We start from the raw sequence: 15,653 nt of genomic DNA on the forward strand, positions 1-15,653 counted from the left end.
AATCTTGAGTGGGGAAGCCGTGGTGCATCATTCTTATGGCAAGGTGATTTTTTTGTGTATATGCATTGGCTAACGAGGGGTGTATATTGGAACATGGAAGTGTTTTCTATGAGGCTTGTCCCTAAAAAATTTAGTTACTTGTTGATGTAATAGGTGTAACTAAAGCTGTAAAAATGGGTCACGCTATCAGGCGTCTCATTGGTCCTATATTTTTACACGGGCTGGACTTCAAAAAATGAGGGCGGACCTTATCGGGCTGGGATAGGCGGGCCAGACTTTTTCATGGGTCGTCATAGTCCTGCCCCTCGGGCTTTTGGCCAGCCCATTAAAGAATTAAAAAAATATTAAAAAAAGTCTATAATCTTTTTATTGTTACTAGCGGGCCAGACAGACATGTTCCGCGTCGGCCTGTGTCTAACTTATGCCTAAAAAAAAATATGTCTTATGTTATGGTGAGTTTGTTAATAAAAAAATTTTGCTGCTAAAAAAAACATGTGCTTTATGTTATGGTGAGTTTGTTAATAAAATTTTTTTGTTGCTACTAAAAAAATCAAAGGTATTGTTGCTATTATGAAAAGTCCACACCAAAACTCATGTATCCTTTTTGTTTTTTGGTACAATGTATAAAACTTGGAATATGGTTAAATTTACTAAGGATAAATTAGTAAGTTTGATATTAATTAATTTTATTATATTAGAAGTATAAGTAGATATAAAATACTGAGCTAAGAGGTGAAAATAATAATAATAATAATAATAATAATATGACAAAAAAATTATTGGATTAGGATGAGAATATTTGTTTGAGATTTGTTTGTTTATTTGATTAGGATAGAGAGAAAGATATTGTTGTTTGGGAGATTATGTGAGAAAATATAGTGATACGAATTACCGGAGATTTAGTTGAGAAATATAACAAAATTTAATCTATTTTTTTAAAAAAAAAATATATACTACGAAAATTAGTGGAGCCAATCCATCAAACCATGTAGGCCTTTGCTTATCGGTCGGACTAGACGGGCCAAACTAGACCGATCCTTTATATGACCTGGCCGGTGGCCATTTTTACAGCTCTAGGTGTAACTATCCCTCATTTTAATCATATGATAAGTTGTTAATTAAGACAACTTATCCTACTAATTTATACCAGATTAATAGGCTATATACATGTCTAGGGGATATCTGGTGGCTGTGCCTTAATACGTGTGGCGCGTATGTTTTAGGGGTACTTTCTTCGGACACAAATATAAAAAAATAATAATTAAATTTTAGTCATTATTATAAGCATAAGTTAACTAATTTTAATCTAATTAATACTATCATTCCTAATATACCCTTATTTAATTCTATTTTATTTTAGGCATTTATTTCACTTTTATGCTTTTCAAAATGGGCAATATAGTAAATTTAACTCATGTTTTGCATTAAATAAAAAAAATTAACTACACTTAATTAAATTTCTTAAACACCGCGTAAATAGTTTTTTTTCTTATATTTATGTCCGGAATGAGTATGCTTTAAACAATCCAAAACGGCGTGCTACTTAGTAATTCTAAAGAAAAAACTTACTAGAAATTATTTTATTTTAATTTGTTTTTATGGTAAGTTAATTTAAAACATATGAGAAATGGATTATAAAGAGAGAAAAAAAAAAGAGAAATGGCCATCAAGTAAGTATTCAAAACACCATCTTTTATTTTGAGGTTTTTAATTTGATGTTCTTTTCTCTCCAATTTTTTGGGCGTAAATCAGTTATCATCTGCGCGCAACTGGAGAGATTAATCTCTTGAATATTGTGAAATTCAAATGAGTAGCAAACTCTCCTAAAAGTTTTAACATTGCTGCATCAAAGGCAAGAATTGAACCCATAATTTTGGTTAAGCAAGAATAGATGTGCTTTTCTCCCCAATTTTAATTACTACCGATTGTAGTTTTTTAAGTTCACTTTTAGGGTGTGTTTAATTTGTTAAAGGGTAAGTACTGGACAGAACAGTACAAGACAGAACAGTACAACACATGACAGAACAGCACAGAACAAACTTTTGGGATATTGAACATTTTTTTTGTCTTATACGATATTTTGTTAATAAAATGGTATTTTGGCATTTTAGACAACTTGTACTGCGGATAAAAAGTTGTGCTGTGGTTTAGTGAGGTACAAAAAATTCTGTTTTTGTCCTGTCCATTGCTTCCCAATTTGTCCAGTTCCTGAAACAGTTTTACAATCAAACTCCTGTCCAGTCCCTTATTTTTAGCGAATCAAACGGACCCTTAATGTATTGTAAAAGTATTCCCATCTCTCGTTTAGTTTGTTGATTTATCACTATTATTATAAATTTTTTTTTATCAATTTATATTTTGACTCACGAGCAAAATATGGCAATATGCAACGAGCAAAAAGCACTCATATTTTGACTCTTTTTCAAAAAATAAAATAAAATATATATATTTTGACTCAAGTATCAAATTAAGATTACGGAGTATTTTTTTTTTTTTGAAGGAAAGATTTCGGAGTATTATATAATATAAAATTATACATGAATTATTCAACTATATAAAATTAAAAAAGATTTATTTTGTATTGTACTTTTTTTTTTATTTTTACTAGATTTTGATTGTACTTATCTTGCTAAAAAAGTTATTTAGTATTATTAAAAAAGATTTACTTACCAATAATCTTTAGTATTATAAAAAAAAGATTTACTTACCAAAAAAGATTTAGAAAAAACTAACGTAGCCAACAAGTCTATTCTAAAATAAATACATCAACATCATGTCCACATAACACACATACGATTCACCTAGACACACTGTGCGTCCTTTAAAAATCACAACCTAACGCTAAATAATTCACGCGGTTGCGCTCTGTTTGGTTACAAGATTATTAAAGAAAAACACGTTTCTCAATTTTCTTCGCTTTTGCAATTGGATATTCCTTTCTTTAACCTTTTCCTTCAAATTCTCCTTTTAGTTTTCCAGATTCTCTTAATCGTTTTCTTCATAACCTCTCCAATTTCGGAGATTCCATAACAACAATTCTCTGTAACGGTAATATCTTCTTTCTTTTTCTCATCGATTTAGGGATTTGAATGATTTGAAATCTCATCGATTTAGGGTTTTGAATTCTAATCAATTTAACGATTCTGATTCTGATTCTGATTCAATTGTTTTCAGAAAAAAGAATGGCGGAAGAACACAGATGCCAAACACCGCAATTATGCGTCAACAATTGCGGTTTCTTTGGAAGCGCCACCACGGAGAATCTATGTTCAAGATGCTATCGTGATTTACAGCTTAAGGAACAACAAGCTTCATCTGCAAAGCTTGTTCTCAATCAATCAATCGTAGCGCCGCCGAAGAATTCGCCGGCGGTGGCGGTGGTTGCTGAACTGTCTTCTTCGTCTTCGGATCCTGTTGCGCTGCCTAGCGTTGTGGCGGTGGAGGAGAAGGCCGAGGAGAAACCGTTGAAACAGAATCGGTGTATGACGTGTAGGAAGCGCGTGGGGCTCACGGGGTTTAAGTGCAAGTGTGGGATGATGTTATGTGGGACCCACCGTTATCCTGAGCAGCATGATTGTGAGTTTGATTTCAAAGGGTTGGGAAAAGAGCAGATCAAGAAGGCGAATCCTGTGGTGAAAGGGGAAAAGCTTGAGAAGATTTGAGAAAGATGGAAGGGTGTTCTCGTATTTTCATGTTTGTTTTCGTTGTTACTGATTATTGAACCGGGTTGATTATTCGGTTATTAGCTTAGTTGGGTTGGTCTATGGCTTGTTATTATTGCAGAAAATTATTAGTTTATTACATTTAAATATATTTTAAGTGTTATGTTTACCTTCAGCTCATTTTTTTATTTGTTTTACTTGGAATAAAAAAGCTCAGACGGAAGCAAATGTATGATCCGTAAATTGGTATCATCATTGGAGATACTCTAACATGGGCACCATATAACCTCTTATATCATAAGTCCATGTGGATTTAATACTATATTTATTATGACGATACCATATATTGATCAACCGATTCCAATATCTCGCCCAACATAACACCAAATAGCAGACGGAAGCAAATGTATGATCCATAAATTGGTATCATAGTTGGAGATACTCTAACATGGGCACCATGTAATTATGGTACCATATAACCTCTTATATCATAGATTCGATACTATATTTATTATGATGATACCATATATCGATCAACCGATTCCGATATCTTGCCCAACATAACACCAAATAATGCATCACTTGTATCGCTAATCACCCTACAACTAATAAGGTTTTGCCTAAATGACACCTTATACCAAATTAATTGCCATGAAGAAATAATTATTTTGAAGGAGCCCAATGCCTCCACACCCTTGCCAAGAGATAATTTAAGTCATTCACTATTCTACCATCCGTGAACATTAAGTAGGCCGATTTAGCATAATAATTCCCACTAGAATCATATCTCAAAGACTAAGAATCATCCGTCCCTAGAATTGGGGCCTCAATAACAACTTCATGGAGCCTCTCCACACTAGAATCATATCTCAAAGACTAAGAATCATCCGTCCCTAGAATTGGGGCCTCAATAACAACTTCATGGAGCCTCTCCAAAAACTGAAGCTCCCACACCAGAACCTCCCTCTTCCATTTAAAATCGCAAACTCACTCATCCACCCAATTACCCATATTAGGGCTGAGTATCGGCCAGACCAAAAATCGTTAAACCGATAAAAATTACAACCTTTTAATTTAGATCCAATTTCAACCGTCTACATGTTCAGTTTGTTCGGGTGTCGTGTTATACGGGTGACATGTATAACAAATCGGTTTTAACGGCTTAAATTGAAATTTTGTTGCTACATCTAAAATTTCATTGATCCATAAATTTTAACCTTTTCAAATAATTCAACACCTCATACACAAACCAACAAAAGATAGAAGAATTAAATAAACAACAAAGAGGGTTAATACTTAGATGGAATTATTTTGTTTGGAATTTGTAGATCTAAAGACAATAATAGAAGTATAAATTAAAATAAACCTAGAAAATATAGAAATGAAAATGGACCTAGAATATTAGAGTATATTTTACAACTTTTTTTTCCAACATATTACAAGGTTATAACATTTCTCTTATCTATCAAAGATGGATTAAAACAAACAAAGAAAAAAGTATATAAGAGAGAGAGGTGCCCGAAACTTGGAAAAAAAAATTAATTTGCATCTTAGTAATTGTTCGGTCGGTTTCGGATATGAAGAAATAAAGTTTTAGGCACCCGTCCGTATACAACTGTTCATAACCAAATTTTCACAATTGTTGACCCGAGACCTGACTGAATGCTTCCATATGTTAGCGGTTATATCGGTTTCGAGTCGGGTTGTAGGTTCATGCTCAACCCTAACCCATATCCCCCACCCTATCCAAAACTTGATCCGAAACTTGTAATAGCCTTTTATACTGGATTTTTAATGGACTATTTGCCACTCATGCGGGTCAAACCAGAACGAAGTTGAACCACTATCTCTCACCCTCTTGAGTTTTGATCCATGTTTTTCTTCTTCTAGCTTTTTACTCTACATTTTCTTAGCATTTGTATTAGTTTTCACTATAGTGTTGAGTATTGACAATGAACACTCGTTTTTATTCAAATTGAAATTCCTTTTACTTCAATTTAAATACATTACAGAACCGTTAAAATATAAAACCAATAATAAGCATGCACTTACATGCTCACAACACAATAATAATAACAATCGATGTTCTAAAATTTTCACCTATATCATTTAATGCTTTGAATTTTTATTTTTGAACTACAAAGTGCTTCCTAAGAAAGATTAATCATCACATCATATGCATTATGGTCAAAACAAGCTAATTTTTATTGGAATAAGAGATGCAATTTTATAAAATATAAATTAAATTAGAAAAAAATTAAATATTATAAAATACAAATATGGGATATAGTGAAAGTGAGGTACAAATATTATGAAATATAAATACGGTATATGGATAGTGAGGTGGGTCAATATAGTGGTAAAATGGATAGTATAGAACTTTCATATGTATCTGTACCAAAAAAAAAAAAAAAAAACTTTCATATGTATCTAACTTTCTTATATTTATATATATGACTTATAAATAGAAGTTATGGTTGATCCAAAAAATTAGTTATGGTTGATATTATTTATTAAGTATTATATTTCCGTCATTCTCAATAATATTTTCTGGTTTCATCTCTACTTATTTTATCTATTTTTTTAAACAATTAATATTAGTATATCATTTATTAATTTGATAGTATTTTACTAAAGATGATAATAGAGCCCAAAACTATTCTTATCACTCAATTCATTAACCCTCTCATTTCTACCGAACCAATCTTATATAATACAAATACAAAAATATTTCTACTTGCACGCCATTTCCACTACCACTACTCAACGAAACTTGCTGTCTGACCATCTCTATGGTTCTATTAGGAAGACTTTCAATATAAGGAGCCGATCGAATCCTTCATCGAACTATATCGACTTTGATACCACGGTCGGATCACGAGGGGGTAGCCATATGGATCATTCATATTGTACTTAGAAAAACTATACAAGTGAGTTTAACACCACATCTTTACCCAAAACCTTAAAACATTAAATTTGTGAATCTTCTCACTTATAAAATGTTCAACCTTTACCTTTCTAAATAATGTAGGACTTAACGCATCTCACACTTGCCACGACACTCAACTATTTAAGTGTGTGTGAGTTTTTCTTTATATATATTTTTAAAAAAATTAGAATCAAATTATAAATTAGTGAGATTGTGTTTATTAGGCAACATATATATAGTTTAGATACGAAAGCATGATGCTAGTTTAGCTAAATAAATTAGTGAAGTTTTATTTAGGCATAAATTATTAGTGAAGTTAAAAGATGGTTGTTGTGATTTTCAACAAGGCAAACGTATTACCCGACAAAATATGGTGGAGGTCCCTTCAAATTCAATAACCAAACACAACCTCCCAATTTTTTTCTTTCTATTATTACTTTTTGCTTTGGTCAAGCCTGCCTCAAAAGACTCCAAATTACAATATCCCTTTTATTTTACGCCCAATTAATCACTTTTTCTCACGTGTATTAATAATCACCATATCTTCTTTAAGATAATGAGGTCCTTGCAACATAGCAAGATCACTTTTCTACACACGTACACTTGATTAATTGATCACCATTTTGAGTGCTTTTCTTAGCAGATCATCGAATAGTATGTGACTTGAAATTGGTGTAGGATTTGGTTAGCTCAAACTACAGACTAAATGACATGAAAGTATAAGGAGCAGATATGTGTATTCTTTTTAATTGAACAACAACAAATAGTATTGAACCACCAACAACCGAGGCACAAGATATATATTTCATCCGTCCCATTTTATAAGAGCTATTTTGACTAAATGACATTATTCATTTATCTTGTTTTGACCATATTCTTTTTAATAATATTTAGATATAAATATTAACATATAAGATCATGTTTGATTTGTTTTGATAAGTATTTTTAAAATATCAATTTTTTTATAATTTTTACTAATAAAAAATTGAAGATATTAGTGATCAAAATTGTGCGTTGGCAGCATATACATGCATTAGTCACATTATCTCTTATATTTTGGGACGGGGAGAGAGTATATCCTAGAGAACAAATCTCGTAATTACAGTAAGTAGCTATAAGTAAAGGGGAGTCAGATTAAGTAGAACAAATCTAGTTTACCATTTCACTACGAGTTAACTCGTTCAAAATCAATTTTTTCATTAGTTTACTAAAAAAGAAGTTCACCACCGATTTAAATCGATTTTCATAACTAAAAACGTAAATTAGAGATTTTATGTGTTTACACGCAATTTTAACAACTATGGCCGTAAGTACAAATATCATAAGTATAATTACAGTAAAAAAAATGTAGAGATCTGAATACAAATTCATAATTTTTTACCTCTCCATATTAAAAATGCGTGAGTTTGCCACTAAATTATGTGACGAAAAAGAAAGAGAGTGAGACAAAATAGTATTATTTTCATATTTAGTAAGTTTGCTTGTGAAGAAACATGTATAAACAAGTTCACATCAATAATTTTGTCAGCCACTCTTAAACAGTTAAACTTACTTTCCAAGAAAAAACCTATTTCTTTTTCATGAAAAGATATTCAATACATGAACAGAACAACTATAGTACTAGATTAAGAGAAAAAAGCCAAACAAAGGTACTATACATTTTTTTCTTTCTAAAATTAAGTATGATTGAAGTATTGTATTTATTATTTGTCACGTTCTTTGAATTTATTATTCCATGATGTAACCCTTACCATGCTCAACCAGATCAGATGCATCTAGTTAGTATATACAGTTTTTTTAAAGATAAACACATCCTCACAAATTTTCAAATACCCTAATGAGTCCCAAATAACCTAAACTATCTCCCTTTGAGGAGCGACGAAATAAACATTTGACAAACTCAGAATGTTCTAAGCTATATAGCCGACACAATTAACGACCCTTGCTTGGACATCGCTAATCATCCGATCAATTTAGCTTCATTTGATAAGAAAATGTTTTTTTACCATCAACGGCGCAAAAATCTTCCATAAATCCACCGAACTCGACACATTTTCCACATCCAAGTGCAATGGAAGTGGAAGAAAGGCCAATAAATGAGCATATATGCAAATCTTTTTCAGAATATACCTCCTACCTCACACCCTCCGAACACCGTGCATCCTCTGTATCTTTTGATACTCAATATATTTTATGTGACATACATCCTTTGTGGATATATAATCTTAATTAACCACTAAGATAATATTAACGCAAGTTGGTTGATGCGCAATGTGTAAATAAATATATTACTAATAACAAATAATTATTACTATCAAATTAAAGTGTCAACAAATCTTATAATAACAACAGTCTAACTAGTACTCAATTTGCAATGGGGATTACCATTTAGTAATGAAGCAGATAAATTTTCTCCATTGAAAAGGTTACAAAAAATTAAACATATGATGCAACTCTTTTTTAGAAAAAAAATTCATATGCTTCATCACTTGAGATAATCCACCATCTTATTTAATATCTAATATTTAGCTATAACCACAAAGCAAATTAATTAAACTCTTCCAAAGTCCATACCTCTTATGTTAATTAGACCATGCATGATCATGCACATTATTTAAATTGTGGTTGCAATCGCAATTGCGGACGCAGTATAAATTTTTTAGAAGTCTCTGCAACAGTATCACAACCGCAATTTAAAACCATGATCATGCATGAGCAACTTCATCATCATCAGATCCGGTATTGCTGCATTCTTTCTCATCTTCGAACCCTTCAAGAGAAGGATTTGGGGAGTGACCTTTTCCGAAGGATCTGACATGATCTTTAAGAGATCTTTTGTGTTTAAAATCAGAACCACAAGTGCAATACCAAAACTTTCCACAATTTTTCTCATGAGTTCTCCAATCACCTTTAACAGCAAATGCTTTAGAACATTTTCTGCAAATAAATGGTTTTGTTCCATGCTTTCTTTTGTAATGAGTTTGGAGAGTTCTAAAGTCTTTCAATGGTTTTGCTCTTGGATGATTGATGTTGTTCTTGCAACCATTAGCACAACAATAACATGGTAGTCTTAACATTGCTGCTGGTTGTGTTCCTTTAAGTGAGTCCGGTCCTTTCCGGAATTCGGATCCATGTCCCCACATATGCATCTGCAAAAAGATAATTATTATTTTTTTTATTAGTTTGAGTTTTTGAGCTATGATCGATCATTCATTTATAATTTATAATTTTAGTGTTTTTTAGGCTGGTAAAATTCAAAATTAGTCTTGATCTACAATATACGAGACATGAATCCTCTACAACTGCAATATGATGTTGCAGTTGTTTGAAGCGTTTGATTTAGAGAAAGAAACAAAGAGGATCCAAACACGAATATATCTGGCCACACCGTTATTGATTTTTTTTTTTAATTCCACATAAAATAATTCCCTGAAATAAGTTTATAAAAAGTGTATCGGTGCATCACCTTACAAACTAATTTATAAGAATAAATTAGACCAAATATAAAGCTTAATATCTGTCACTATTATCGTGGAAATAATTATCGATTAGGGTGAATGAATATTGAATCTTGCTTGTACTTCGTACTCTATCTTAAAATAATTATTTTTTCTATCAAAAATTGTTAATCTTATTCATAAGGATCTAACTAATTATACATCTAGTCAAATTCTTCTCAAAGCTATGACTAGTACAAGAAATCTTTTTTTTTTTTTTTTGAAAGATAGTACAAGAAATCTTGAATTATATATTTTTTATCAACCAAAAGAAGTGCATTAAAACATAAAAGTACAAATTAAGGGTGCTATAACATATTATACATAAAGCAACCTAATTTAAAAAACCTATAGTATGAAATTCACATAAAAATTCAAATTTAAGTAGTTCTCTTAAGCTTTTGTCAAAAAAAAAAAAGTAGTTCTCTTAACCTCAATTTTTTGGCCTAGTAGTTGTATATATTAGTGCCTCCTCTCCCATAGATCTTGCACTATATACACATTTCATTATGTATTTATACTAAGTTGTGATTTTATCCTCATTTAATTTTAGCCCAATATTGGAAAGGAAATATAAAGGCATGATGAAGATATGGTCTTTTACTATATAGGATAGGATAAAATTAAAAGAGCCTTTTAGTAAAAGTTGGGATACCCTAGCGGGGCAACAATCCATTAATTTTGCTACTATTTTTTTTAAAGTGAAAAGGAAAGCAAAAAAGAAATTAAGGAGAGCGTGTTGCATCAAAGATTAGTCACTTAATCAAATGATTAGTTTTCTTCTTGATCATTATTTTTCTCCTCCTCCTCATCATAATGTTAAACACCTAATTAACTAATTATTTACCAGCAAAAAAAAAAAAACTAGCTAGTTCATATTGAATTGGATATATAAAGAATATAAAGAATTTTGTACCCAAAACAATAAATAAAGAATTTAAGTTCTAATGCGCATTATAGTTGTTAGTACAATTATGGGCTTTTGGACGCAGAAATTTGTCATCATAGTAACAAAAGATATAGAAATTTGTAGTAATGAGTATATGATATGAAGAAATAAATTTAAAATAGTGTGTGAATTTTGTTATTAGACCGTTCGATATAAAAAAAATTCAATAAGTTTGAATTAAAACATAGTTGGGTGAATTATATGAGCAAAGTTATATAGATCCCGTTGATCATAGAAACAATTAATGAAAATAGTTTAATTTCCCAACTTTTTTTTTTGAGAGGAGTTTCATTTCCCAACTAGTTAAAAAACAAACCAAAAATTTAATTTATCAACTTATTATGGAGATATAGTAACATTTCAATCGAAATTATTACTATATTGTTTTTTGACTCATTGAAATGACTACTATATGGATCATATGATATGAAAAAACAGGCATGATTGCTTAATTTTCAATATCTCAATGTCTCCATATTATCTTTGGAATGATTGATCCTATCTTTATATTCTTGGCTGAAAAATAATAAATATATTTTTTAATTTGCACACAAATTAAATTATGAGTAATTATAACTTTAACAAAAATTCTAATTAAATTTTATTTATTATAAATTATATTCTACGACAAATTATGGATCCATAATATTGAATTCGAACCCTGACTTTGAACAATCATTATTCAAAATTTATTTACTTCTCTGGTTAACTACGAATCACCCGAATCCATTTTTCTAAGAATTAGAGGATTAAGAAAAAAAATTGTACTAAAAATTGAGAACCAATTACTAACCTGCATATTGTTGTATCTATTGAAAGTCTTGTTGCATATGGAACAAGCAAATTGCATAGGTCCAACAAGGATCTGAGCTGGAGTTGGTATCCAAAACCTTTTTTCTTCCTTAAAACAAAAACCATGCAAGTTTTTCTTTAATTCTTCTTCCTTATTAACTTTATTCTTCTCATCAAAAAGCTTATTCTTTTCATCATGATTATTAGTTTCACCTCCTCCTATGTTAGGCAATCCAATGTGCAAAGCCACAGTCACATGTTCCACTTTCTCTTCTTTTACTTCTAAATCTTCTTTTTGCATCCCATGGTTTTCCTCAAAGGATTTAATTCCACTATAGATAGGTAAAAATTGAAAAGTTTCTTGAGATATTTCTTGTTGATGAGTTAAAGATGATGAAGGAGAAGATGAGAGTGATGAAGATGGTTTGAGCCATTCAATGAAAGTTGGGGTTTGAAGATATAAATTCTTGTCTTCTACATTGCACTTATCCCTCAAACCCATCTTAGTTTTTAGAGTGAGAGAGAGTCCCTAGATTTGTGAAATATATTCAATTATTCTCTCCCTAGAAAGGTTTATATGCATGACTTTATGTATGAAAGCTTGGCCATATATGTATTAGTGAAAGGATGATTTTATTTATTATTTTATTAGTGCGAAGTATCTTCCAACTTCGTTCGTCGGTTATACTAATTGTACCAAAAAATCTAGGTGTGTCCACTTTTAGTGTATGTTTGGTTCCGCTTTTGGAGAAGTCATAATTGATTTTAGATGTGTAAAATTAATTGATTTTAACATGTATAGAATATAATTAATTTTACCTTCAGATCAACTGATTCTAACTTTAAGTTAGAAATTGTAATTTTTTATTTTCTATAATTGATTTTCACACTCAAATTTATTGTTCAACTTATTTTTGAATGAATAATGTATTCAGACATAAATTATTTTACTTTTGACTGATCACTTTCGTTTAAAATTAATTTACTCAAAATTAATTTTTATCACCACAAAATCAAGAATACATTTAGTAAGGTCTCTTCTAACCGGACATTATTTTTCATTTACAACACAAAAATATAAGACTTTTTTTTTTTACTAAACAAAATTATAAGACTTTGTTTATAAAATTTGAGTCCAATTTCATAAACAACTAAAAAACTTAAATTATCAAAAATGAAATTAAAAAAGAAAAATGTGAAATTTTTCTCTAAATATGTCACTAAATTTAGTAATGAAAAATTCAAAAAATAGTTCCTTTTTTCATCACCAATTTTTATTTTTTTTAGTAGTGTTTGGACCAACTAAATATTAGTATGTGGTTTTGTTTGTCTTTATGGAACTTTTCTTTTCCTTTATTTTAGATTTTTCTTCCTTTTGTATACCCTTATACTTTATTTTATCTTTTTTTGGCTGTTAGCCTTTGTTTGTTTCCTTTTGATGAGAGAAAAAGGGAGACTAATTGGTTGGTATAGAAAATGACATGCAAAATAAGAATCACCAATTAAATATAATAGAATCTTAGAATAGTATGAACGATGTATGTAATATGAACTACTAGCTACTACTTTGTGTAATTAATTGGTACAATGTGAAGCCAATGAGGTTTATGATTTTTTCAATTCTCATTCTACTAATGGAATTTGACCTACATGTAACATATATCACATATTTTCTCCCACATTGACCTTAAGATTGATCAAAAATTTAGAAGATGAAAACATAGATACATTGGTCAATACCTAAACGGAGAAAATATATTGTAAATGATGAAAAAAGTAGCAAGACCTAGATAGAATGTTATCTAATGTTATGCTATATGTTGGTTATTAACTTCCTTAAATCAATAATTAAAAGGAAGACGTGACCCTTAATTGTTTATATTTAAATTATAATTTGTGTTGAGGTTGTTGCTAACTTAAGCTATAACCAAGAAAATGAGTTAATATATACCTCTCAACATTCTACATTATATTGTTTTTTAGTGACCGTAAGTTTTTTTGTTTAATTCATTCTGTATGTACAAATTTAAAAGTTGTTGTTTTTAATTAGTCGAAAACGTCAACATATTAGGTCACGTGGCATGAGGAACAGAATCAGAAATAATTGTAAAAGTGACAAAATTTAGCACAATAAATATAATCGATAATTTGTTTTCAAGTATATAAATAGTTAAATACATTATTGATCTCTATATAAATATTAAGTTTAGTTGCAACAAATAATTTTATTTACATTGAGTACTGTATTTTACATAACTAAATTGAAAATGCTATAATTTAAGAGACTAAAATCATATTACATGGAGTATTATTTTAGAGTATTGCGAAAGCTATATTTACACTGTTGTTATTAACAACATAACACACTTTTTAAATTACACCACACAAAAGATTTTCAATACAAGATTCCAGAATTCCACTTCTGCTCCCCCACTAAGCTATTTGACATAGATTTAGATACCACTAATTGGAGAGTTCGAAGGAGTAATGGGAGCAACAACATGTCAATACAGTATTTATCATCGATTTGCTAATAATTTAATTTGTTGTTTATTATTAACTTTACTCTAAAAAATGAGTTATATAAAGCGAGATGCCCACTCTATTGGAGGAGTCGAGAAAAAAAAAAAAATCACTCCAATTTGCCCGACTAAGAACCATTTTGAAGACAAAACTTTTATATGCTGAACTACGCCACCCAATATGATTCTTATTAAGAAAAAATATAATGCAGCTAGATTTGCCTTTATTTGGCCCAACACTTACCTAAACTTTCATAAGCATACAAATATGACTATATTAAAGTGTTCAAAATATACATGTCTCTGAACATGTAGTGTTGATGACACCAAAGTCGATATTGATTGAATATGTACTAGAGCGAAACTAATTAATCCTTCAACTTGAAACAAATGAACACCATACAAAAACAGAAAAACAAAATACACCGTACACAGACGTGACAACAAAATACACCGTACGAAGAAGGAAAATCAAAACAAAAAAATATGTGAAAATCGCACTTATTTATTATAACGAGAAAGAAAAATGATTTGGAAGGATGATTTCAGACCAAGATTAACCTTAAATCACCTCTCATTGATAGACTAAAAAAAAGAAAGAAAAAATAGTAGCGACGACTAGGATTAGACGAGAAGAAATGTACAAAAAAGAGAGAGGGTAAATAGCGTTAATATCAATGGTTAGTTGGTTGTAGTGATTGGTGCTGATTTGGTAGGGATGATCACTGTTCGATCGTTCACAACTGTAATCGAGAGGGGGCTAGAATAAGTTGATGTCAGAACTGACGCCCAAATCAGATTAGACAGTATAGTGAATCGAATATTGAGGGTGAAAATTCACAAAAAAGAGAGAGCATTAATATATATATAAAGGGTAAAAATGCTGTTTATAAATTACTTTTTAACTTTGATTTTTAAGTGATGTGATTTTTTTTGGTAAGTATTTTATTGGCTAGAATTGCCCATTTCTTAAAGTAAATAAGTGGAGTTTTTGAATTTCGAACTTTAATTTTTACATATAAAATACTAATGTCTCTATTAACCGAAATATATTTACCGTGACATGTCAAATTTTCTTAAATACCAAAAAAAAACAAGAAAAAAATACAAAGCAGATTCACACTGTTACCAATACCATTGCTACATATATATTTTATGTACATGTATTCCGACCAAAATACACTCTATGCTTATAGGTTTTTCTTTGACAGATTCTCTGCTAATAGACTTGTCGTACCAAAAAGGCAAGAAGACCAACAATTAGAAAAGTTATAAATTATAATGTCTAAGATTGTAATAATT

At 30.2% G+C, this 15,653-nt stretch overlaps 2 protein-coding genes across 2 annotated transcripts; one reads left to right on the top strand and one right to left on the bottom strand.

Annotated features, from left to right (window-relative positions):
* The first annotated feature begins 2,788 nt into the window (after window positions 1-2,788).
* LOC123899570 (zinc finger A20 and AN1 domain-containing stress-associated protein 3) lies at window positions 2,789-3,831 on the top strand. The gene is made up of 2 exons (XM_045950736.1): window positions 2,789-3,048; window positions 3,175-3,831. The coding sequence occupies exon 2, from the start codon at window positions 3,183-3,185 to the stop codon at window positions 3,660-3,662; it is 480 nt and encodes a 159-aa protein (XP_045806692.1). The 5' UTR covers window positions 2,789-3,048; window positions 3,175-3,182; the 3' UTR covers window positions 3,663-3,831.
* A 5,046-nt stretch (window positions 3,832-8,877) lies between these two features.
* LOC123899635 (zinc finger protein WIP3-like) lies at window positions 8,878-12,438 on the bottom strand. Its single transcript, XM_045950812.1, has 2 exons — window positions 11,831-12,438; window positions 8,878-9,740 (listed from the first exon to the last, which is right to left on the bottom strand). The coding sequence occupies exons 1-2, from the start codon at window positions 12,329-12,331 to the stop codon at window positions 9,297-9,299; spliced, it is 945 nt and encodes a 314-aa protein (XP_045806768.1). The 5' UTR covers window positions 12,332-12,438; the 3' UTR covers window positions 8,878-9,296.
* Between the last annotated feature and the right edge of the window lie 3,215 nt (window positions 12,439-15,653).

This window comes from Trifolium pratense, linkage group LG7 (assembly GCF_020283565.1).
Source record: "Trifolium pratense cultivar HEN17-A07 linkage group LG7, ARS_RC_1.1, whole genome shotgun sequence".
Lineage (NCBI taxonomy): Eukaryota > Viridiplantae > Streptophyta > Magnoliopsida > Fabales > Fabaceae > Trifolium > Trifolium pratense.